A 22,513-nucleotide genomic window follows, 5' to 3' on the forward strand; every position below is an offset into this window, starting at 1 on the left:
TTCAAAAATAGAATTTAAACGGGAGGTTTACTTATTCCAAGGCTGATGTTCCCCCAMTGGGACAAAAAGGGAGCAGAAATAGGGCTCAACCATCCCTCTGTAACATCCCATCCGTGATACAGGACATGGAGCACAAATCCTCCTTCCTTGAGAAAGCCTGTGCTTGGAAAAAATGTAGAAGCTGTTTGCAAAAAAAAAAAAAACAGTGCCAAAGGTATGGTTCTCCCATTCCATGAAGCACTTAGGGGGTGTGCCCAGTGTTTAATTTTATCTAACAAAGGCAAATCTCCTCAGGCTTCCCTGCAGGCAGCGGAAAGCGTTGCGTTCCTCTGGAGGGCCTTTTAAGGGAACCAAATTAAGCTGCTTCTATGATTTCCTYCTTCCCCAGGAGAAGCACACACAGATTACTCTTGTTTTAGAAGGATCTATTTAATAAATTTCTCCTCTGTAGCTCCTCTCTGCCTAAATGATTCATTTTTGAGGCCAATCAACCTTTAAGAGATGTTGAGCAGTGAAGGATGTCTGCACTAAGATCCCAAAAAACATTATACATGAGCAAGTTCTGTTACCGTCATTAGGCACTTGGGGTTTTGCTCTTTTTTGTTTTTGTTTCTGTAGGGTTTTTTTGTACTTTTCTTTGCTTTTAAAAATTTATTTAGAGTTATTATTATTATTATTATAAGTGCATWATTATCTTAACAGGCTTTGACACTGTTTCAATTAAAAGTGGCAAAACCTGAATGAAATTTAGGTTTCCACAAATCGTCTGCAAACACTCATTTCTTTGTCCACCCCAAAGATGTCCAGGTTAATTCCTGTTCTTTCCTTTAGAACCAAAGAATAAATTACTGAATCTCTTGTGGCATGTCTTAATCCAACTCCTGATAGTATTAATTGAACAATTTCCATTGGTTTTATTAAGGATTAGAGAAATCCCTGGAGCCTTATTCTCCAATTCCTACCTGAGACTGAGCTCTCCTGATCATGTTCATGCACTCTGTGGTGTATTTTGTGCTCAAAACCACCCAAAAACAGGCTAAGAGCACATCCTCTTCCACTGTGGCCAGAAGTTATGGGCTGCACATCTCTTGGGGGACAAGATGGTCAAGAGTTCCAGGATTTCTGCTGGAAACTCAAACCTTTTCTTGCAGATTTCATACCAGAGATGCCTTGCTTGCTSAGCACAGTTAGGATCAGAGTTAATATTTGTTTTTGATGGAAGTGGGCACCGGCCAGTTGTGATGTGTAGCTGATAATTTTCTTTTCCAGTCTCATTTTGCTTCCTTGTGGTTCCTCCAGGCTTCCCCCAGTGCCAGACATAGCAATCTAGKGTGAAATTCTTCACCCTTCATTTTAGATTCTGGCAATTTGTCTCAATCTGAGCCATTTTACAGACCTCCACTGCAGCTCTGAAATGTGGTCCAGGAGCTTGGGTTGTGGTTTCTTAAATCTGATCAACTCCTGGCAAGTGGGATGAATTGCACAGCCTGGATTTGCTGTCTGTGATGTTGTCTGGGATKGTTTGATCAAGAACAGACACCTGGGGATGGTCAATAACCCACATGGACCCAGATGAATTTTATCCCTGAGCACTAATAATGAGATAATTTCAGGCGCCGTGTTCCTCCTATAATTTAACCCTAATCCAGTAAATTTATCAGTCTTGAGCTGCTTTCCTTTGAATTCCCTGTCACTCTTCCCATTGATTTYAGTGGGAATGGGATGAGAGGTAACCTCCATCCTGTCAAAGCCCACGTGGAGGGCTGTCAGTCATCCTGCCTCTGCCTGATGGGTTGGATATTCCTCAGAATTGGTGTTGGTCCTACATCCCTGCAGAACTACAAGTTACAAACAAGAAGCTGCTCATCTCTGTATGCCCATGAGTAAATTGCTGAATTGCTGTTGGTACAAAACCTTTGTTTTTGTTTTTTACCCTATAATTATCTTCTGTTATCTTAATTTGCAGATAGCATTGAAGCCAACATCGAGGCCTCTTCCTCTAACGTGGAATCAGCCAACGAGCAGCTGGCAAAAGCAAGTCAGCACCAGGTAAGTGGGACTGAAAAAACCCTGAAAAGGCTTTCAGAAATGCTATTTACAACAAACAAAACATCTGGCAGCTGTGAAGMACTGGGCACGTGGATTTGTGCTACCTGGAAAGATGGTAAAGCATATTCTAATGAAGAACTAAAGTTTTTTATATATAAAAATATATATATATCCATGATTAAATTAGGGTAGAACAGACAATTTGCTTTAGAGGAGTCATTAAGAGATCTGCATATTAAACAGACATTTCCCAGTAGGAAAGCCAGCAATTAGCTGCTGCTGTTCTTGGAAAGACACCATAAAAAGCACATCATTTAAGAGTATATGTGCTTGTATTTTGTGTGTTTCCTCATAATCAGGCAACAGTACTTCAGGAAAACAACTCAGTTGTCAAACAGCATGATGTGGTTGGTGAATAATGGCTCTGATGGTGGTGTTCAGCGCTTTTCAAAGGCAATTTGAGGAATTTTTTTGTGAATTGGTTTGTTTTTTTTTTTCATTGAAGCAAGAATAAAACACACGCAYGCACGCACACACAAATAAACATTAATCTTTTTGAAAACAGCTTTCCCAGAAAGAATTCTTAGATGGTATAATTAGCATTTTCTAGGGATGAAGGGGGGTGGGGGAATGAACAAAAAAAAAAATTGTTACCACTTGCATTGTGATTGACAGAACAAAACCTGCTAGTTTTCTTTGTTTCCTTGAGCATAAATTGGTGATTTTCAGGTATTTGGAGTTTTGACAAAATGTATCTGAGGTCCATGAGAGGACATGGTTAGCTGGTCTTTGGACAAAATGAATTCAGAAGCTCTGGGGCAAACCTCCAGACCAAAGGAGTAAAACTCACAGTCATTTTACTCTGATATAATGGGATGATGTGATTTTAAAATTATCTGCAGTTCATTTTCCCCTGAAACACATTGCCCCAATTTGGGGTAATAAGAATGAGTTTCACAGAACTTTGATATTGCAGAAAATAAGTGCGATCTTCAGCTACATTTTGGTTTTTAATGTATATATATTTAAGATAATGTGTGCCACCCTGCATGTAATCCTGCATTCGCTTTGGAAATAACTTGTTACGTACCACATGAAGTCTAAAATGAAACTTTAATACTTGACCTGACCGTAGAGCTGATTGCAAAGCTGCAAATGAGTTAATGATGACTTTGGCTAAGAAGGTCAAAGAGGAGTCAGGCAGAAAATGAATGCAGCACAGTCTGAAGCATCTGATTTCTCCAGCCAGCAGGAGCTGCTGAAATAGCCTGCTCAGACAGGAGGCCCTTTTTTTCCTCAAATATGTTCATCAAGACACAGATACAGCCAGCTTTAGTGAGGCAACCCCTGCTAAGGGCATAAATATGAACTGATTGGTGTATTTGAGAAAACAATCTGTCTTGGGCTTGAAATGAGCCATGCAGACAAATATCACTYAGAAAACTTTGTCTGCTAAAGAAAATGTGCAACCCAGATCATCTGTGGAGCACAGGGAACTATCCTGTACCCTATGGGAGAAACACATGTAAACACATTTCTTTCTCTCTCACCTCTTTCATGAGGATCCCTGGGAAGTCACCAGAAAAATGAGGAGACATTTTAGTCTCCTCTACTGCTGACCAAATCACATGTGATTCCCCATGTGTCATGTGCCACTAAATCTGCTCTTCTTGCATCCAAAGGGACACTGTCCCCATGAGGTGACAGGAAGGGTCCTGGCTCCACTGCCCCCAGTGCTACTGCAGGGAGGGGTGTTGGTGCCCCTTGAATACATATAGATGATTCAGTGTAAGAACAGGTCATCCTTCTGTGTGGTTGGCCTGGAAATATCTGGATGGGTTTGCTTTGGAAATATCTGGGGTGGGTTTTGGAGTGTGATCAGCCTGATGGTCCCCTGGGTGAACCTCTTTTAAGGGACCTGCCAGAGCTTTACCCATTCTAAATTCTGTCAGTGCTCATCTGGGCTGCTTGGGGATCAAAGGCACAGGCTGTTTCTGAAATCTTGCTGAGCACTTTTCCTCCTTTGGTTAAAGTGCTAATTCATGAGTATATTTGCTCATAACTTACGTTATAGTGTGACTATACAGTAAATGCAGCCTGGCTCACAAACATTTGTTATTTATTACTGTTTATATGTATATAAATGTGTGTGTGTGCACGTGCAGTATTTTTATTAATCTGTGTAATGTTTTTATTGGTCTATCAACAAACGTACACATAAATTGGGAAATCAGAAATGTCAACACTGRTGAAATATTCAAGTTTAAGACCTTCTGTAGAACTTAATGGAGGCATTTCTGTCAGGAATAATGATTAAGTGGCTGGTTATTTAACACAATGTTGACATGTAATCCCATGCAGTGATTCCAACAATAGGACTTGGAGAACCAGTCCCAACCTGTGCATTAACATAACAAAGCACCAGTAAATAGTTTTTCCTCAGCTATTACAAAATAAGACTTTTAGATTCCCTGAAATGGTAGAAATGTTTAAATAAATCTAAATATCTTCACGCTGAGCTCCTTTGTCTGCATTTTAAGTTTGGTGAGGTGCTCCTTCCTCTTGAGATGTGTGTGCTAACAGCAGTGTTTCGTTACTTTGAGTGAATTCTCATGTGCCCCATCTAAACCCTGAAAGATTTCATGGGAGCTGTCAGAGCTTTGAAATAAATATTTTTATATGTATGTATATATTAGCATTTTTTTCTTTCTTTTAAATTATAATTACAAAATAATTGTTTGTGCTTAAACTTATTTTTCCTACAAGTAGCAGTTAAGCTGGCCCTCTGCATTATCTGTGGGAACACACAGGGTCAAAATGCAATGAAAGCAGTAAGAGCTGAATATTGATACAAGAAGGAGAGGAATAGAGGTGATTTTTCCATATGAAAACTCTCTCTTGGTCACAGAAACATGAGAATTTTACTTTTTTATCCTGCTTTCAGTAGAAAATTTGAGTTTGAAAAATGACTTAGAGGTGAACAAATCCAGGAGGGAGAAGTCAGTAGAAGTTRTCTCCTGCACTGGTCTTGCTGCAGTGCCTTTCTTTGCAGTGAGGGTCTCATTTCTCYGGGGCCTCGAGCACAARTGATGACTCTTGCCATTAATACMAATGGYCCARATTTGCCTCTTGAAATTTCCTTGTYCCTGTCCCCAGAGAAAATGAATCATCCCACCCATCTCAAAACACCAATTTTAGCACAGGTCAAATTGCTCTCTGGAAGAGAGGGATTTATTGGACAAAATATGGATGTTTTAAAGTGTCTAAACTGCCTTTTGCATGACCCAGGAGGGGGAATTGCTTTCAGCACATGTGGTCTTGTCCCACAGGACATGTCTGCTCTGGTAGGTCTGGTGGCTAACTCTCTGGACATGCCTATTCTTTCCTTTGTCCATTAAATTCAGATTATATCAATTATACCACAAATATTTCAATGGAAAATTAATACCATCCTGTCTCTTAATTGGGGAAAAAAGAAAAAAAGGGATTATCTAGACACCCAACAGGCCTTTGGGATTAATTTAGATGGTCTGGACATCACATTAAAGGGATGGCTGCGTGGAGATGTGCACTTTGCTCACTTTGCTCAGAGCTTTCTGCAGATGGGTTAAGGTGGAGAAAAAGAAACCAACACARGCTCCACGGGTGTGCGTTAAACCAGTCACTCTTTTTTTTTATGCAAAGTTTGGCTTGAGTTCAGCTTGGTCTCTCTGACTGAAGGACTCTGTGTGCTGACTGCTGAAGCTAATTTGTTTTGGAAGAGCTGCTCGTGTTGCTCTGATTAATGCTGGTTKCTTTCCTTCCCCGTGTCCTCTGTGGAAGTCAAGCTAATTTGGATTCGCTGGCATTGGGAAGGCAAACAGCAGTGCAGTGACCCGCTTGTGTAGTCGAGGAACAAAGAGTATTTTTCCAGTAAAGAAGCAATTCCTGGGTCTGGCTTTTTCACAGCAGGGCACTTTGAAGGCTGGAGCTCTAAGAAAAAAAAAGCCTCATAAATCTGTGGCATTTGCAGAGATCTTATCGCCTGAGGATCACTGATAATGGGTTGTCTTCACCTTTCACACAAATAACTCATTGGTGTCTYAACAACAAAAGAAAATTTGAGTTTCAAAAATCACCTTCTCAGAGTCTTTGAAAATTTTTGGCATGGTAGCCCCTCAAAGCACCTGTTGCTTATAAATATTGTGATAATGAAGATCATCTCTTCCTCTTCACTATGGATATGCTCTAAGACCTTGTGTTGGCTGCCAATGAATAATTTTAAACTTAGTTTTATAATTAACAGCCACCTAGAACCGTGATAGGATGGGATTGCACCCTGACATGTGCAGCCGGCATCCAGCAACTGCAAAGCCACAGTGGAACAGCGTGGTTGGATTATCTTGATTCAAATGTGGCTGCTTAATCTGGACCCTTCACCTCAAGAAAAAMATTGGGGTGCTGGAGCATGTCCAGAGAAAGGCAATGGAGRKGGGGAAGGGTCTGGTTGAGAAGGGGCTGAAGGAGAATCTCTGCATGGAAAGGATTGTCAAAGATTGGAATGGGCTGTCCAGGGAGGTGGTGGAGTCACCATCCCTAGAGATGCTCAAGAAATGACTGAATGTGGCACTTGGGTGACAAGGTGGTCATCACTAAAAGGTTGAATTTGATGGGCTTAGAGGTCTTTACCCAGCTAAAATAACTCTGTARTTCTGTGATTCTGTGGTCTCCTAGGATTGGAAAARGCTGCATGCTCGTATGGCAGGTTTGTGACAGACAAATCTACCACAACCTCTAAAATGCAGCACAACGATCAACGTGGTGTGTGTTGCTGTGCCTGCCAACGCAGAAAACAGACCGAGCTTGCAGCTCCTTTGGAAAATTAGCACTTGGGAGTTTCATTTGGGGGATTGCAGAGTTCTTCTTTCTCCTGGCACAGTGAAAATAATGGAAGCTGAATAAAAGCTGCAGTAGGAACGCGGGGGTCTGTGAGGACTCCATTACCGAGTGAGTGTTTAATTACTGAGCCTTAATCCTCCTCCTCAGCAGAAGAAAGAAACTTTGCCACCATCCAGAGTATTCATAGTTCTGTACCACAAACTCCAGTTAGGAAAGCAGTCCCAYACCAATTGCTTGAGTGTCTCAAACYRATTTGCAGACCCTCTSTACTTTCTGTTTMTSAGTCCACAGTGACACRTTCACCAGTTCAGTTCAGGGACCTCTGCCTGGACTTCCCACTCAGATTGAATTTCTTCAATTTCAAAGCAATTTCTCCTCCATAGCACATGTTTTAACTCCATCCCTCCCCTCTCCCATTAAGCCATATTTTTTAAATTTTTCTTGYCASTTACAATCTCCCAGTCSTCCCCTGCTGAAGCATGGMTGCCAGCACCACTGCTGCCTCAAAYTGTCCATTCCCTTAAAATGATCCCATTAATCCTCTTGCCCTGGTTGCTCAAAACATCCCACATCTGGATGTTTGCMTGTATTTCCTGTCAGGTGTGCCCTGGCATGGTCTGTAATGCTTCAGAGCCTTGAAGAACTCCTTACTGCTGCAGATCTGCCCCTTCTTTCAGCCTCTTTTTGTCTTGGCAGCATTCTCAGGACAGCAGAACTGTCTGGGGCAGTGCTTACTGTGATTAAATTGAATTGTAGAATCATTTAGGTTGGCCAAAACTGCTAAGATTATCCAGTCCAACCATTAACCCAGCACTGCCAGGTCCACCACTAAGCCATGTCCCCAAGTTCCACATCTTGATGGTTTTTAAATGCCTCCAGGTATGGTCACTCTACCAATTGCCTGGGCAGCCTGTTCCAGTGGTTAATGACCCTTTCAGTGAAGAATTTTTTTTTTTTTTTTTAATATCCAATCTAAACCTCCCCTGGCACAACTTGAGGCCATTTCCCCTTAATCTGTCCCTTTTCCTAGGAGAAGAGACTGACCCCAACCTGGCTCCACCTTCCTTTCAGGCAGTCATAGAGGGCAAGAACATCCCCCCTGAGCCTCATTTTCTCCAGGCTGAGCCCCCCCCCCAGCTCCCTCAGCTGCTCCTCACCAGATCAGCCCCAGATCAGCAGCAGTTGGTTGGRATAAAACTCACACCTCCTTCTTTCCTTGCTCACTATCTCCCCATGAAGGGCAGGCCGAGTTTTCAGATTTAAGAGCGCTTTATTTTGAAGCAGCTCCTGCCTGCATGTGCTTTTTTACTATATTTTAATGCAGCCATTTACAAAACAGCTGCTTTCCGTGGGAAGTGGTGTTCGAGTCAGCGCCAGTCCCTGTGATAAATGAACTCTGTGAATGCAGCAACTTAACCTCAGCAAGGTCTGAGCYGCAACATTTATTTAAACCTCTCTTTGTTTGCTGTAAATAATGGATCTGTGTGATSAAATATTTATTAAGAAATGGGTTGTTTAGAGCTTTTGGTTGTCGTGCAGTTGGGTGTTCCTGTGTGTAAAGGCAAAAATCTTTCAGGCCATTTTTAATCACAGCAGACCATCTCTTTATTTGCACCATCCAAAAGGGAGAGATGCTTGATCCAGATAGTAGCTTAGTCTTTTTATTTACTTTGTTATAAAACACCAAGTAGGAAATTTTTGGGAGGAAAGAAAAAAATAATCAACCTTGAGCTCATTTTTTATTTAAGGACAAATCATTCAAGGAGGAAGTTGAAGGGTGGAGTGGAGAAGGGAAGGARTCCWGAGGAGACCATGGACAYGATTTGAAGGATGGAGCACCTCTCCTATGAGGAAAGSYKRRRRRAMYYYKRWTWKTYMRRAWTSRAAARGSYYCMRGGSSAAMYTWWTKKKGRAWYTKRRGKWMCYKRARKKGRWWWMMAMMWAWYYKGRRRRGRRKTTTTTYMARGGSMMMRRRKKRYWAGAWMARGGSKKMAWWSYTWMAARMKRAWARGWKWAKAKKKKWWRWYWGGAWRWMAKKWMSMMMTKTSMSSSTGYKRRGSYSSYGRSRCMSKKKSMCMRGWKWMSCWGWGRMKSYSYSRYYSCYSSAWSYSTKSAAGTSYMSRWKKSMMRGKKSKWSRRGKMKYSKRGGATAGTGGAAGGTGTCCCTGCYCATRGCAGGGGGTTGGAATWGGATGATCTTTAAGGYCMTTTCCAACTCAAACCATTCTCTAATTCTGTATGATATGAACCAAGTGTTGGGGCAATTGTAGTGGTGAGCCATTGTTGATTAATCTATTTTTCTGATGAGCAGATGAGTAGGTAGGACATAGTTTTTACTGACTGTTTACCTTGGTGGAATGCAGCCCTGGGACTGTTTCAAGTCAGTAATATTCTTATTTTAAGAGTATGAGTTGCATTGATTACGATGACCTGCATTTGGTATTTCAAAAGAAAGAATTTTTTTATTTGAAAGCTGAACAAGTCTGATCTGTGACAATTCAGAGAYGGCAGAAGGGAATCACAGACTGTCTTTTGTTTTTCTAATTCATTTGTTTAACAGAATCTGTTTCCAGGGTACAATTTCATTTTGAGGGGTCAGAGATTAAAAAGCAATTTTCCCTTGCTAGCAGCAGCATAAACTAGTGAGTTACATTTCTCTTAATGGCCTCATTTAACAGAGGAGTRAATGGAAATCCTTGGTTACTGACTGGAAAACCACACTTGGAGTCATCTCYGTGCCCAGTGGCAGCACATATAATAAATTGCCCTGCTCAAAGGTCAAAGCTTTGAGAAATTGTATTAAACTTACCTCTTAATGGGCTAGGGATACCAAGGAGTTAGGAATATTAGCACTGGAGATGTAAACCTAACTGGGATCCATGGAAATSAAGAACAGGATTTAAGAATCCTTGAGTCCCAGCTGTGTAGCCTGAAGTGTTGCTGCGCTGGGCTGTGAACTTGTCACATCTCATCAAGCAGCAAAATGGTCGAGCTTGGTCAGTGTTGACGCTGGAAACCTCTGCTGAAAATCTGCACATGCAGGCAGCAGTGTTTTCCTGCTCCRTTTTCCTCTCTGGTGCAGGGACACTGTCCAGGCAGTGTCACCATTCCCCAAGTGTTTCGTGTGAAGCCACTGAAGTGTCAGTGACCCAGAGGACACAAAAATGCTCAGGGGGATGAGCCCCTCTGCTCTGGAGCCAGGCTGGGGGAGCTGGGGATGTTCACCTGGAGARGAGAAGGCTCTGGGGAGACCTCAGAGCCCRTTCCAGGGTCTGAAGGGAACTGACAGGGAAACTGGAGAGTTTTAAAAATTTAAGAATTTTAACAAGGACCTGGAGTGGCAGGAGAAGAGGCAATGGCTTTGCACTGACAAAGGGTCAGTTTAGATTACATAAAAGGATTAAATTCTTCACTATGAGAATGAAGGCCCTGGCATCACTCAGAGAAGCTGTGACTGCCCCATCCCTGGAAATGTCCAAAGCCAGGTTAGACAGGGCTTGGAGCCACCTGGGATAGGGGAAGGTGCCTCTGCCCATGTTTGGGGGGGTTTAGAATTAGATGATCTTTGAGATGAGATGATCCCTTCCAACCCAAACCATTGGATGATTTTAAAKATGCCACCTTGGTTTTCAAATCCACAGTCAAACTAATAATTGAATTCTACCATGGGGATTTATACACTGATTTCTGTGTCTTGATTTTTAATTTGATTTTCTTGGTGAGCACCATTTCATCTTTCCTTAGGGACAGTGTGGGGATCCACAGGTCAGTTATCTCATCAGACTTGGAACTTCAAATTTAGGCAGCTGGAAGAAGACAGGCCAAGATTCCTTTCCCATGCCTCTGGAACTTTGCTCATCCTGCTTCTCTTGGATATTGTACCTCAGTCTGGGATGAACAATGCCCAGGAGGTGAACATCTTTCTGTCATGCTGATGGACAAGTACCTTCAAAAAAGCACTTTAATAGACAGTGAGAGTTTGACTTCTTTTCCTAAAAACTAATATTTAGTATCCTTTTGTGCTGAGTAGGGAATCCTGCTGCCTTTCTGGCTTCTGCTCTGGAAGGCTGTTGTTCCTCCCCGAATCACCTGTCACCTGTGCCAGCAGTGTTTAAATGTCACAGAGAACCTGGGGCATCTCCAGTGGTCAGGAAGTAACTGAGACAGTAAATGCTTGTTCCCCAGTTGCACTTGAATAACTGTATTGATCACAAAAGGAAAACGATATGTAAGGAGAAAAGAAGTTACAGAAAATGAAATTGCTTTCATTTCCATTTTGACAAAGCCTGGAAGCACTTTAATCAAAGGTCTTTTCCATATTCCTGAAAGAAATCACAGGCCTGGTAGGACRCCTTTGTGGCACAGTTCCCAGGTCATGGCCTGGAGCTATCAGAAGTGGAGAATGGGAATTGTTACGTTCRACTTGCGTTCAGGAGGAGAAAAGAGAGTCAATTATAGTCTTTCTAAATCTGACTTCGGCAACGCGCAAAGCTCTTGAAAACATTTTGAAATGTGGAATGAAAAGCAAGGAGCTCTGTGCGGGGTGGGACAATTTGGGATTTCATTTCACTTTGAAAGAGTCACTGCATGTCTTTCTTTGTGAGGAGAAAGGATTTCCTTAGATAAAGAAACACTTGACTTCCTGGTCTTCAGAAAAAATACTTTCTTCAATTCTATCCCATGAGGGTTGTCCTTGTTTAGAAGAGTCACAGGAGAAAAAGCTGGTTCTTGCATGGCCATCTCTGATGTCTCTTAATTTTGTTCTACATCCCATACTCGTAAGAATTCAGGATTGGCAGCTCAAACTTTTGACCAGATTCGGTCATTCCTGTATTCCCTACTGGGGAATAAAAGGATTAAGATTTTCTTTGGAGCAATTTTAGAATACTAGGAAATGTCTACAGGAACCAGCTCTTGTTCATAAAAGAGAAGGTCATTATCACTTTTTTTAGAGATGACTCTAGGAAAAACAATTTGCATGGTGGGCCCAAAGTTCATTGTGTTTTTTATGTCACAATAAGTGCTGCATTTGATACATTTTGACCAGTTTTAGTAGGTTTATATTCTTCATAGCTTTCCTTTTTTTCCTAGTGAGCCAGAATGTGTCATTCTTCCTTTTTACAGATAACAGTGCTGTCCATTTACAAGAAACAATTCTTATTTGAGTTCTTTTTGCTGTAGAAGACATTTTTCTTGCATAGACCTGAAACATATAAAAAGTAAAATAATCTCTATTCGTATTTATCTTTCCTCTTTAGAGCCTATCCCAGTGGATATTACCTTTTTCCTGAAACATATTTTTTTTTGGTTTAAGAGTTTAAAGAAAAGAGAATAATCTGTAACTTCAGGCTTTCACTGATGTCAAAGGCACATTAATGGAAGGAGAATAGAGCTTTATCCACTATACAGATCACATTTGCTGATTTAATAGGACTGGGGAGAATTCATGAGCMTGCAGGTAAGTTTATTCTTTTCTAAACAGAGAAATCTTAAATTCTACTCACAGTCTCCAAGCTTTCCCTGACTCTTCCCAGTTGTGCCTTTAAAAGGGTTTRTTGCTGAATATTGCAGAGTGTAAGGATTCTAATCTTGGTTTAGTTTGAGGGATTGCAATCTTGATCTTGATACTAAGCCATGATTCTCCTCATTTATGTAATATTTAAATAGAWCTGCAACTAGTGAAGAAACAATTAAACCTAATTTTTGGTGGCTATTAGCATGGCTTCCTTACATTTCAAGCAGAAGAAAATCTAAGTGCTGCTTCTCTTTGTCACAAGTGATGAACATGAATGTGGAATTCATGGAATTCATGGAATTACAGTTCAGCTGGTGCATGAGGGGGAATCCATCTAAACCAACTTTGGGTGTCTCCAAATCAGGAATTCCCCACTGGCTGTGTTGCCCAGGTACCCCACATCCTCACTAGAGATGCAGGAAGCATTTTGATATAAYATGGGATCAGTGATGCCATAGGATCCCCCAGACCATGGGGTCTGTCACAGATCCCACAGGACATCCCAAATCCAGTTGTTTGTATTTAGGTGGGAGGGAGCCACGTTGAATTGGAGAGAGCCCTTTGCAGGGCAGTTTGTTATGCCTGGGTTGAGAACATAAGCTCTAGTTTCCTCAAAAAATAATTCTCTAATTAATTTGACTTTAATGCGGCTTTAATTAATTTAATTGTCTATTAAATTAATTAATCCTGGTGTGGCTTTTATGTGAGTCTTTGTCACATTAGAAGAGGCCAATTTAATCTGCTGTCTGGTGCTGGGCACTCACTTTGAGGCACAGGGCAGTTATTGGGATATGGGAAAGCAGCAGGAGTGATCCGAGAGCTGCCGAGCAAGGCTGCAGAAGAGAGATTACAAAAAGAGTTGCTTAAGCTAAAAAAGAAAAGATAGAGTTGAAGATAATGGTCTCTGTGCATAAAAGTCTGCTGCAAAGAAGAAAAGAATAATCACTGCTTTTTTTTTGTTTATTACAGTTGGGAAGAACAAGGAGTAATGGACTTAAGCTGCAGCRAGAAAGAATCAGAGTTGATATTAAGAAAAGCTGTTTAAAGATAAGGAGATTGAAATACTTTCTGGGGAGATTTTAGAGTCTCTAGCACTGGATATCTGTAACAGCATCTAGTGAAACATATTTCAGGATTGGTGTTTGTATAATTGCTTTTACTGWTGCCTGTCAGATCACGCTGCAAGGTCCAATGTAAACAGGACATGTTCATATTGTATCACAAACCATCATTATCTAATCAGAAAATGCTGCAGTCGTGAATCATTCTTTGATTTTCATTCTCATCCTCTCCTCCTCTCCTGCCTTCTCCTCTCAAAATCCATGAGGATTCTGGTGTCTCCACACCGCAGATCCCACTGATTGAGAACTCTGCTGTGTCATTCATTACCTCAGTAATTATCAAAAAAAAAAAAAAAAAAAAAGTTCCTGTTAGGAAACTGCTTTAGGGACTAAAATTGCTTATTTAGTTTGACAAAGGTGATGAGACTCAGCACTTTCTGACAGCTTTGCTTAGCCTGGCTGTTGGGGACAAATCCTAGAATCACAGAATGGCTTTATTTGGAAACGGAACTTAAATATCATTTTGTTCCACCCCCGTGCCATGGCAGGGACATCTTCCACAATCCCAGATTGCTCCARGCCTCATCCAGCCTGGCTTGGATGTTTCCAGGGATGGGACATCCACAACTTCTCTGGACAACCTCTTCCAGTGCGCTACCACCCTCACAGGGAAGAAGTTTTTTCCAAATATCTAATCTATATCTACCCTCTTTCAGTTTAAATCCACCCATAAATCACTTTACTTTATCCAARTATTTTCTACATGGCTTCCAGGTGTCCCAGATTTGTTCTCCAAATTATTTCCACAGAAGCAGAGTCAATAAAATCATGGTGTGTGTCCTCAGTAGTCCTTTGGATGAGGCAGCTGAGCCACTCAGGCATTGATTTGACATTTGTGGGAGCTGGGTTGGCACTGCACGCTCCTTTAAGGGTAACAGATAATCACCACATTTCACTTTAACAAGCTGTTGGGTTTCTGAGTTCTGGTTATGTTTGATTAACATCAGGGATGGAAATAAGGAGGATTTATAGGAAGAGGGGAAACGAATGTGATGGTAAAATTCAGGAGGGAATATATCCCTCCTGCTGAATAAAATAAGGCCGGGGGCTGTCCTGTGARTCCAAGGCCTGGTTATGTCCTCATGATTAAATTATGAAATAGAAACATGGAGTGGTTAGAGTTGAAAGTGACCTTTAAACATCACCAAATCCAACCTTGTGCAACGAGCAGGAACATCTCCTGTGCAGAAAGATGACAGCATTGGGAATGGCCACTGCCATGTGCTAAGCARGACCTGGGTCATTCCTTGGGAGAAGAGGACAAAGCTGCACCCAAAATAATGCATGGGTGGAGAACAGCCACCATTTGTGCCTCTGCCTCRTCCCTTTTTGAGTTATCAGTGTAGAAGTGGCTGCTTTGTGCCAAAGTTTGTGCACAGACACTGCTTCCCTTCTCCTTGTCCCGGGGTTTTGTATGACCATGATTTAGGGCAGATCTGATCCACACCCCTCTGCATCCTTGGGTTTCATGGCTGTGAGGTGTCTCCAGGGGAGAAGCATGGGGAAATGCACTGAAATTCATGCTCTTGATGCCTGTCTGAGCTGTGCCATTACTGTGCCCTCCCTGCCCATGCACCACGTTGAACCCAACCCAACTCACTCTCTCTGTTTTGGCCTTGGATTTTCCTTTATTTCCCTGACAACTCAAAATACAAATTCTTTGAAGGTTTAATAAACTTATTTATCACTTTGGATGATTTTGGAGAAAACTGAGCCCAGTGTTCACCAGTCTTTCCTTAAACACTTCCAGGAATGGTGATTCCACCACCTCCCTCAGAGCCCATTCCAGTGTCTGATCACCAGCTCTAGTGGTTGTGCTGTGAATCAGAAGAAACCTGAATTTTATTCCTGATGCCCCAGTAAGAGATGAACTTTATGTGCTCCTTGTTTGAATCTGTACTTTTTTTTTTGGTTTTTGTTTGTTTGTTTGTTTCTTGGGGTTTTTTTTCTATTTTTTCTGGGACTATTTACAAACAGAAGAAACATTTTTTGACCCATAGATTTTTAAATAGCTGCAGTGCAATCAGTGAGGATATTGCACAGTTGTTTTACGACTGATGCTACTTTTCCATGGCCAAAAGGAATTCTTAATTTTATAAGACAGGTTTTTTTTTTGGTGCTAAAAGAGATAATAAAGTCAAAATGAAGACGGGACTGAAGCGCTGCTTGGACCCTTGGGCTCTGATAGAGACTAATCCYAGATAACACATGGAAACAAATCTTTTCCACCATGATCACAAAGGTGATGGTCATTAATTGTCTGAAAGCCTCTATAAATGGCAACTGGAATTCACAGTTTTTAGGAATAACTATGCTGGAGGACAAAGGAAGGATGATGTATTTCTGTACCTACCTKGAAATTCACTTTAGAGAGAAAAAGAATGCTGAATATAGGTACTGCTTGCATGAAGCCGAATTGTGTTGGCAGGGAGGACATTGAATTCTGGGTATTGCATTTAGAGAGGATTTARACATAGCAGAGGATCAGCAGAAAGCCATAAAGTAAGACCTGAAAGTCCAAGGATTTGGAAATGAGAGCAGCATGCCCAAGACCAGGCAGCAGATTGATCTGTGCAGCAGGAAATGAGAGCACTGAGCAATACAAAGCAGCAGAAGGATGTGAGAGACAAAGTCAAGCAGACCATGGTATACTTTTTATTTTTATTTTTTTTTAATTTAAGTTTCTTTCTGAATACTTGGAGCACTTTCCTGGATGCAGCAAAAGAGCCACCAAGTCGTAGCCTGCTTTTGGTGTCATGGCCATGAATCTGGAGAATTATTGTGGAATTAGGACAGGAAGAATCTGGTATAAAGAAGTTTTCTTGCTTCACTCTGGTCTTCCGTTCATTTTAACATCCAAAGCTAATTAGGATTGAACAATGGAAAGAGGCTGTTGAATGGCGGTTCTCGAGCAGATGGTCAAATTCCAGTGTACCTGCTTTGTTTGCACAAATGGATAAAAAGTTGGCCCCCATGAAGCCATGCACAGATGGTTCTTCAGAGAGAAACAGRCACAAACTTGTGGAGCAAAGCTTTGCTTCATGGCTGGAGTTTTTGTGGTCCATCTTGTAAACACAGTCGAAATCCTTAAAGACCTGATGAGAAGACAGCAGACTTTCCTCATAATAATTCCCAAAGGCAAAATAAAATAATTTCAGATCTACTGATGGGGAGGAAGAAAAGGACTCATCTCCAGAAGGTGGAAGGGAAAACTTATTTTTCACAAAATCACAGAATCATTGAGGTTGGAAAAGACTTCCAAGATCACTGAGTCCAGCCTTAGACTGATCACCACTTACACACTAAACCATGTCAGAAAGTGCCACTTGTGCTCATTTTTTTTTAACACTTAAGCACTTAAGAGTGCTTAACCACTCTTTCAGTGAAGACTTTTTTCGTAATATCCAAACTGAACCTTCTCTGGCACAACTTGAGGCTCTTTTCCATTGTCTGTCACTAACTGCCAGGGAGAAAAGCCTGTAGCAAGATGAAAGATGGGGAGGGATTTTTCAGGGATAGAGCAGCATCAGGAAACAGTCTGAGTAGCCTGAAAAAGCTATATTATCTACTGTAACAACACACCAGACAAAAACTTGTATTAGAAGARCTTCAGCACAAATCTCCAGAGCATCCCAGCCTCAGAATCACAGATTTAAATAGGGTGGGAAAGACCTCTCTGATCCTCAATCCCAACCTATGACCAAATGCCACCTTATCACCAAACACCACCACTCAGTGCCACATTCAGTCTTTCCTTAAACACCTYCAGGGATGGTGATTCCACCACTTCYCTGGGAGCCCATTCCAGTGTCTGATCACCCTTTCAGTGAAGAAATTCTCCTAAAATCCAACCTAAACCTCCACTGGCACGGCTTAAAACCATGTCCCCTTTTCCTGTCATTGGCTGCCCAGGAGAAGAGACCAASCCCCACCTGGCTAYATCCTCATTTCAGGGRGGTGCAGAGATCCCCTCTRACCCTAYTTTYCCCCAGGATTAAATCTCTGTGGCTGCCTGCAGGTTCATTAAATCTGTCAACACACTGAGCACGTTTTTGTGCAGTTAAGCTGCACCCTGAGCCGGGTCTGGCTTGACACCTGACTAACAAAATGTGCTGGCACTCGAAAGCCCTGTCAGATGTCAACCTGGGGAAAGCTGCAGATCGATTCAGCTCTGCTCTGGCAGTGCAATACATTATTTTTTTCCCGGTGTAGGTGTCCCTGCTGGCAGTGACTTCTGGCAAAACAGAGGCTGCAGAAGTAAATGGGTAAATGGATGCTTACACCCCAAAGGTGACAGGTGGAGGGAAGCTCCTGCTTCTGTGTTGCTCTGTGCTGGATGTGATTGGCAGTCAAGAAGACACAGAATTTTAAACCAAAACCAAGATTTACTTTAATTGYATTTTTCTCAGTTTACTTTCAATCACTGAAAACACTTAATTTGAAACTTCCTGGTACTTTCCTTGTGATAATTGTAGAATCATAGGGTGATTTAGGTTGAAAGAGTCCTTAGAATCGTCTGGCTCCAATCCCCCTTCCATCAGCATGATCATAATCATTCATTTTTAGATTCAATTGATGCCTAAAACAAGGCTCACCTGAAACAGAGCCCAGACAAAATTAAGAGAATAAAAAACCAGACAACTTTAATACATCCTACTGGTACATTAAGGGCAAAGCCTCCTCCTGGGGCTACACCCAAAAATGGACCCTGAGTCATGAGATCTTCACCTTTTATAAGTTTTGCCTTATTAACATATTGGGCCTCAATTCCCAATGATACCTTCAGGTGATGATGTCGACCACCCCAAACTTGGTCCCCCTCAACTCGCTGTTGTTTCCATATTTTGGGGCTCTGAGACAGTGAATTGTCCTTGGATTAAGGCTCAGAGAGGAATTGTTTTGTTTTAAGATGGGAGAAGAGTAGTTTCAGTGCTGTATTAGAGAAGTACGAGAATACAAACACATGAAAATATAGAAACTAAAAATCCTAAGACATCAGCATTTGTGTGTATGCTCTGTTCTGCAGCTGGTTGGGGAGGATTGCACTGCAAAACCTATCACCCACCCCAACATCTGGGAAAGCCCAGTGTCACRTCCAGCTAGGAATGGTTCAGCACCCGAGTATATTAGTTTGTATTCTTCTTCTTTCATTTCAGTTGATTTGGTGGTTCTTTYCCATGTTTCAGAGAGAAAGATGAGAATTTTCTATGCTCCTGTGAGAATTATTCTTCATTCCTCTGTCAGACTGATCAATTGCCTGAATGGCTTTTTGAGAGTGKTTTTTTTTCATGAAGCATTAAATATTCCCTGCCACGATGTTCATCTGACACACTTGGTTTGACTTCACTAATTACTAAAACAAACATCTCTTTTTATGGACTTTTTTTGCTATGTATTAATTAACCTGTCTCTCTAGGTCACATTTTCTCCCAGTCTTTTCCCAAGCCTTCCACCTGTGGCTGATCTTGTTTACCAACCTTTTCATAAGTGTGGATGGTCCTCCCCAAATTCGTGCAAAACAAGTGAATTTGTGATAGGTTGATGCTCAAAAAAGCAGAAGGAAGCAGMAAGTCCAGTCTGGAATGAGGGCAGCAGATGCAGAGCAAACAGCACCATGGATTGGGACATTTCCCACCACACAAACCAACAGGATTGGCTGTTGATACACAAACACAGACAGATTTAAGCAGTGTRGTAGAAAACCTTCCCCGAATCTGAAATCACTGCACCATGAAAAGGTTGAATTGTGGTGTCTTTCTTGCCTTTACATTAATTTTGTACATTAAGGCTTAGCCGTGTCTGCCTTCTCCACGACAGGGAAGGAGAGCAAAACAAACCTTGCTACAACTGTTCCTTTATTTGAGAAGAATTTTTCATTGCTCAGCTGTCAATGTTTTTTAGGTTGCCTAAAATAAGCCAAATATTCATTTCCTTTGTGGAATTCTTGGTTTGTTTTTTTTTTTTTTTTTTTTTTTTGGACAAATGCATGAAAATCCAGTGAGATTCAGATGTGCACATCCATGCCCTGTGGTGAAGATGTCTTTGTGACCTCAGCTGGTGAGCATGGGGTACCCAGGAGCGCTGAGTGTGAGGTAGCCCTTGTAATTCTTGTTCTGCAGATGCTGCTCTTGACAACAAGCCAATCTTCCATTGAAATTCACTCCTGTTTGTTTGTTTTCCATTCTTTTTTTTTTTTTTTTTTTTTTTTTTCCTCAGCCAAACAGAAAATTGCTTTTCAGGGTGAAAAGCTGCCTCCCCCTCGTGCTTTTACTTTCAATCTGCCTCAAACTGAGGAATAAACAGGATGAGTCAATGGCAAAATGTGTCTTTTTGAAACACTGGGGAAGGAGGAAGTACCTGAATGCTTCATCACTTAAACTTTTCTCATTCACAATCAACATTTCCTATTTTTTTTTGTTAATAAAGTTTTACAGATATTTACCCCCTATTCAGGGAGGGCTCAGGAGTGATAATGTAAAAGCCAACGTTTTATGTTTGAAATCCCATTTTTAATTTTACAGAAAAATGCAATTCAGGAGATTCCAGTTCTCCCTACACCAAGAAAAATTAAGGATATCCTTTACCAAATTATGTCCAGAGTATGAAACTTAATTAGGAATGGAAAAGTGTTTTCTGTGGATGTGGGGTGGTTCTGGGGTCTTCATGAACACGGGATTAAGCCAGACTGAATTATTTCTTATTTTTTCCATAGTCCAAGATTTGGCAGTGAGCTTCACAAACAAAATAATCTGAATTTTCCCCTCACCTTCCTGAGAGTTTCAGTGAGCAAAACAAGAACCTGTATCTTAAAATCAGGTGCTTATTTCTCCTTCATCCCCTAACACCATTCCTAGCCACAGCCATAATTACCCAGCATGAGTTGAGTTCATCAAGGCTGGATTTTCAGCCCTAAAAAATCTTCCTTCCTCTTCCTCAAACAAGAACACATAAAAATCATTCCTCTGTTTGCTTTTCAGCCTCCTAATGAAAGAACACTGAGGGCGTGTGTTTTACCAGGAATGAATAAATCTAAATTTGTAGATATATCCTACCTCCATCCCTGTTCTCCCCGTCTAAATCCTTTAGGCCCAAATTATTAAAACTATGAAAAAAAATTAATTCCTGCTGGATAAATGGGACAGAAGGATTGTACTGCCAGTGCCAACCTTGAAGTCATATCTAGTATGCTAAAGGGTGGTACCTCAGGGAGAAGTGCCTTTGAGTAAAGCAGCTTGAAACATGGCCTAATTGAAATTTGTTTCTTTAATTGCATTAATCAGGCTCTTAATAGGATTAAAACAATTGCTCCTTTCTCTTTTATCCTGTAGCTCCTTTCTTTCCTCACGGAAATTCCATATTTATAGCTGTTTCTGCTTCTTGGCATTTACAATCATATCTCAAACACAAAGTCTGTTTCCAGCTGAGCTCACCTCCTAACAAAGAATGGTGCAGAAAATMCAACTTTGAGAAAATTTCCTTCTTCTTATCTGAAAGGGTATTTGCTGTGGTGTGTCCAGATCTAGTGACCAAACCAAGCTACAGATGGTTTCTGTCGCTGTGTTTAGAGCTGAAGAAAGGGAAATTTCAGTCTCATTTTTCCCAGTTTCTCTCTGGGTTAAATGCAAGTAACAGGACTACTTTGTTCATTTGTTTTTGTTTACTCCTTTTTAAAAATATATTTTTATTGTTGTGTTTATATTGGATTTTTGGAGGTTTAAATTACAGTTTTACTGTAAAATATTTACTCCAATTTACTCACTTWGAAACTGGATTAAGTGCTGAAATCAGAACTTACTCCAAGTGTATCTTCAGGGCAGTGAAAGCAGAGCTTAACTTGCTGTTACCAGCAGCAGCCACCTTCATTTTCAGGTGCATCAACCTAAATTATAAGGAAATCTATTTCATAAAAATCTACAATGGGCCTTAAGAAATCAGAACTCCCCTGAAGGCAGCATTTTTGCAAATGTCATTCAGGTTTTTATAAATTTGTACTTTTGTGGCATTATGTACCATYCCTGCTGTGCTTATGAGAACTGCACTTTTAATTATTGACTTTTTCTCCCCCTTTAAAATCAGAGGGCTGGTTTTCTGTCAAGTCTCTTCAAATCTCCCTGCCTTTGTCCCCCTGGTTTCAGAAGCAGAGGTTGGATGTTTCTTTTATATGCAAACATTAATGCAAAATATGAAAATGACCTTGAAAAAAAATTTAATCTGTGTGCTCTTTCACAATAACTATAAGGATGGGGTAGAAAGGGAAAATCTGAGCTATTGCAAAATGTCTAAAGGAAAAAAGAGCTCTTTCCAAGTAAAGTGTAAATGCACTGTACATAATTTTTCAACCTTTTATCACAACAGCCTGAGAACTACATATATGGGTAAAGATATATTTCCTTAAACATTCCTAATAACTGTATAAATATGGAATAATRTAAAGGAAGTGTTTCTCTATTAATTTTGTTTCTCATTCCTCCTGTMCTTGGATATCAACACTCCTTCCTTTTCCAGTACAGGTGATATTTTCTAAGGCCACGAGCAGCTGTAAGGACAGAGGTTTAATTTTTTATTTCAGGCACTGGGATTGGCCAAATAAATACCAAAGCACCCTGGCTGCAGCCAAAGCAGGGTGTCCAGAAGGTTTAAATTAGGTATTAGGGAAAAATTCTKTACTGTGAGGGTGGTGAGGCACTGGCACAGGTTGCCCAGAGAAGCWGTGGCTGCCCCATCCCTGGAAGTGTTCAAGTCCACGTTGTCTCTACCCATGAAAGGGGTTGGAACTGRATGATCTTTAAGGTCCCTTCCCACCCAAACCATTTCATGATTCTATGATTTATGTTATTATTCTTCCAAACTTTGTTCTGGTSCTTTCAGTCACAGAAATTTTCATTTAAACATATTTTGAAGCATTCTCATCATTTATGTTGCAAAACTCTAAAAAAATCGCATCATCCTG

At 41.0% G+C, this 22,513-nt stretch overlaps 1 protein-coding gene across 5 annotated transcripts in view; it reads left to right on the top strand.

Moving 5' to 3' along the window:
- The window catches only part of TSNARE1 (t-SNARE domain containing 1), a 391,207-nt gene that overhangs the window by 279,864 nt on the left and 88,830 nt on the right, over positions 1–22,513 (top strand). For all 5 annotated transcript variants that reach the window (XM_057368790.1, XM_057368789.1, XM_057368787.1 and 2 more), the window contains one exon: positions 1,967–2,049. In XM_057368790.1, the coding sequence (XP_057224773.1) occupies positions 1,967–2,049 (83 nt within the window). The remainder of the gene's footprint in view (positions 1–1,966; positions 2,050–22,513) is intronic.

The sequence above is a fragment of the Malurus melanocephalus genome, unplaced genomic scaffold (assembly GCF_030028575.1).
Source record: "Malurus melanocephalus ecotype Western Australia unplaced genomic scaffold, MMel_1.1 scaffold_97, whole genome shotgun sequence".
NCBI lineage: Eukaryota > Metazoa > Chordata > Aves > Passeriformes > Maluridae > Malurus > Malurus melanocephalus.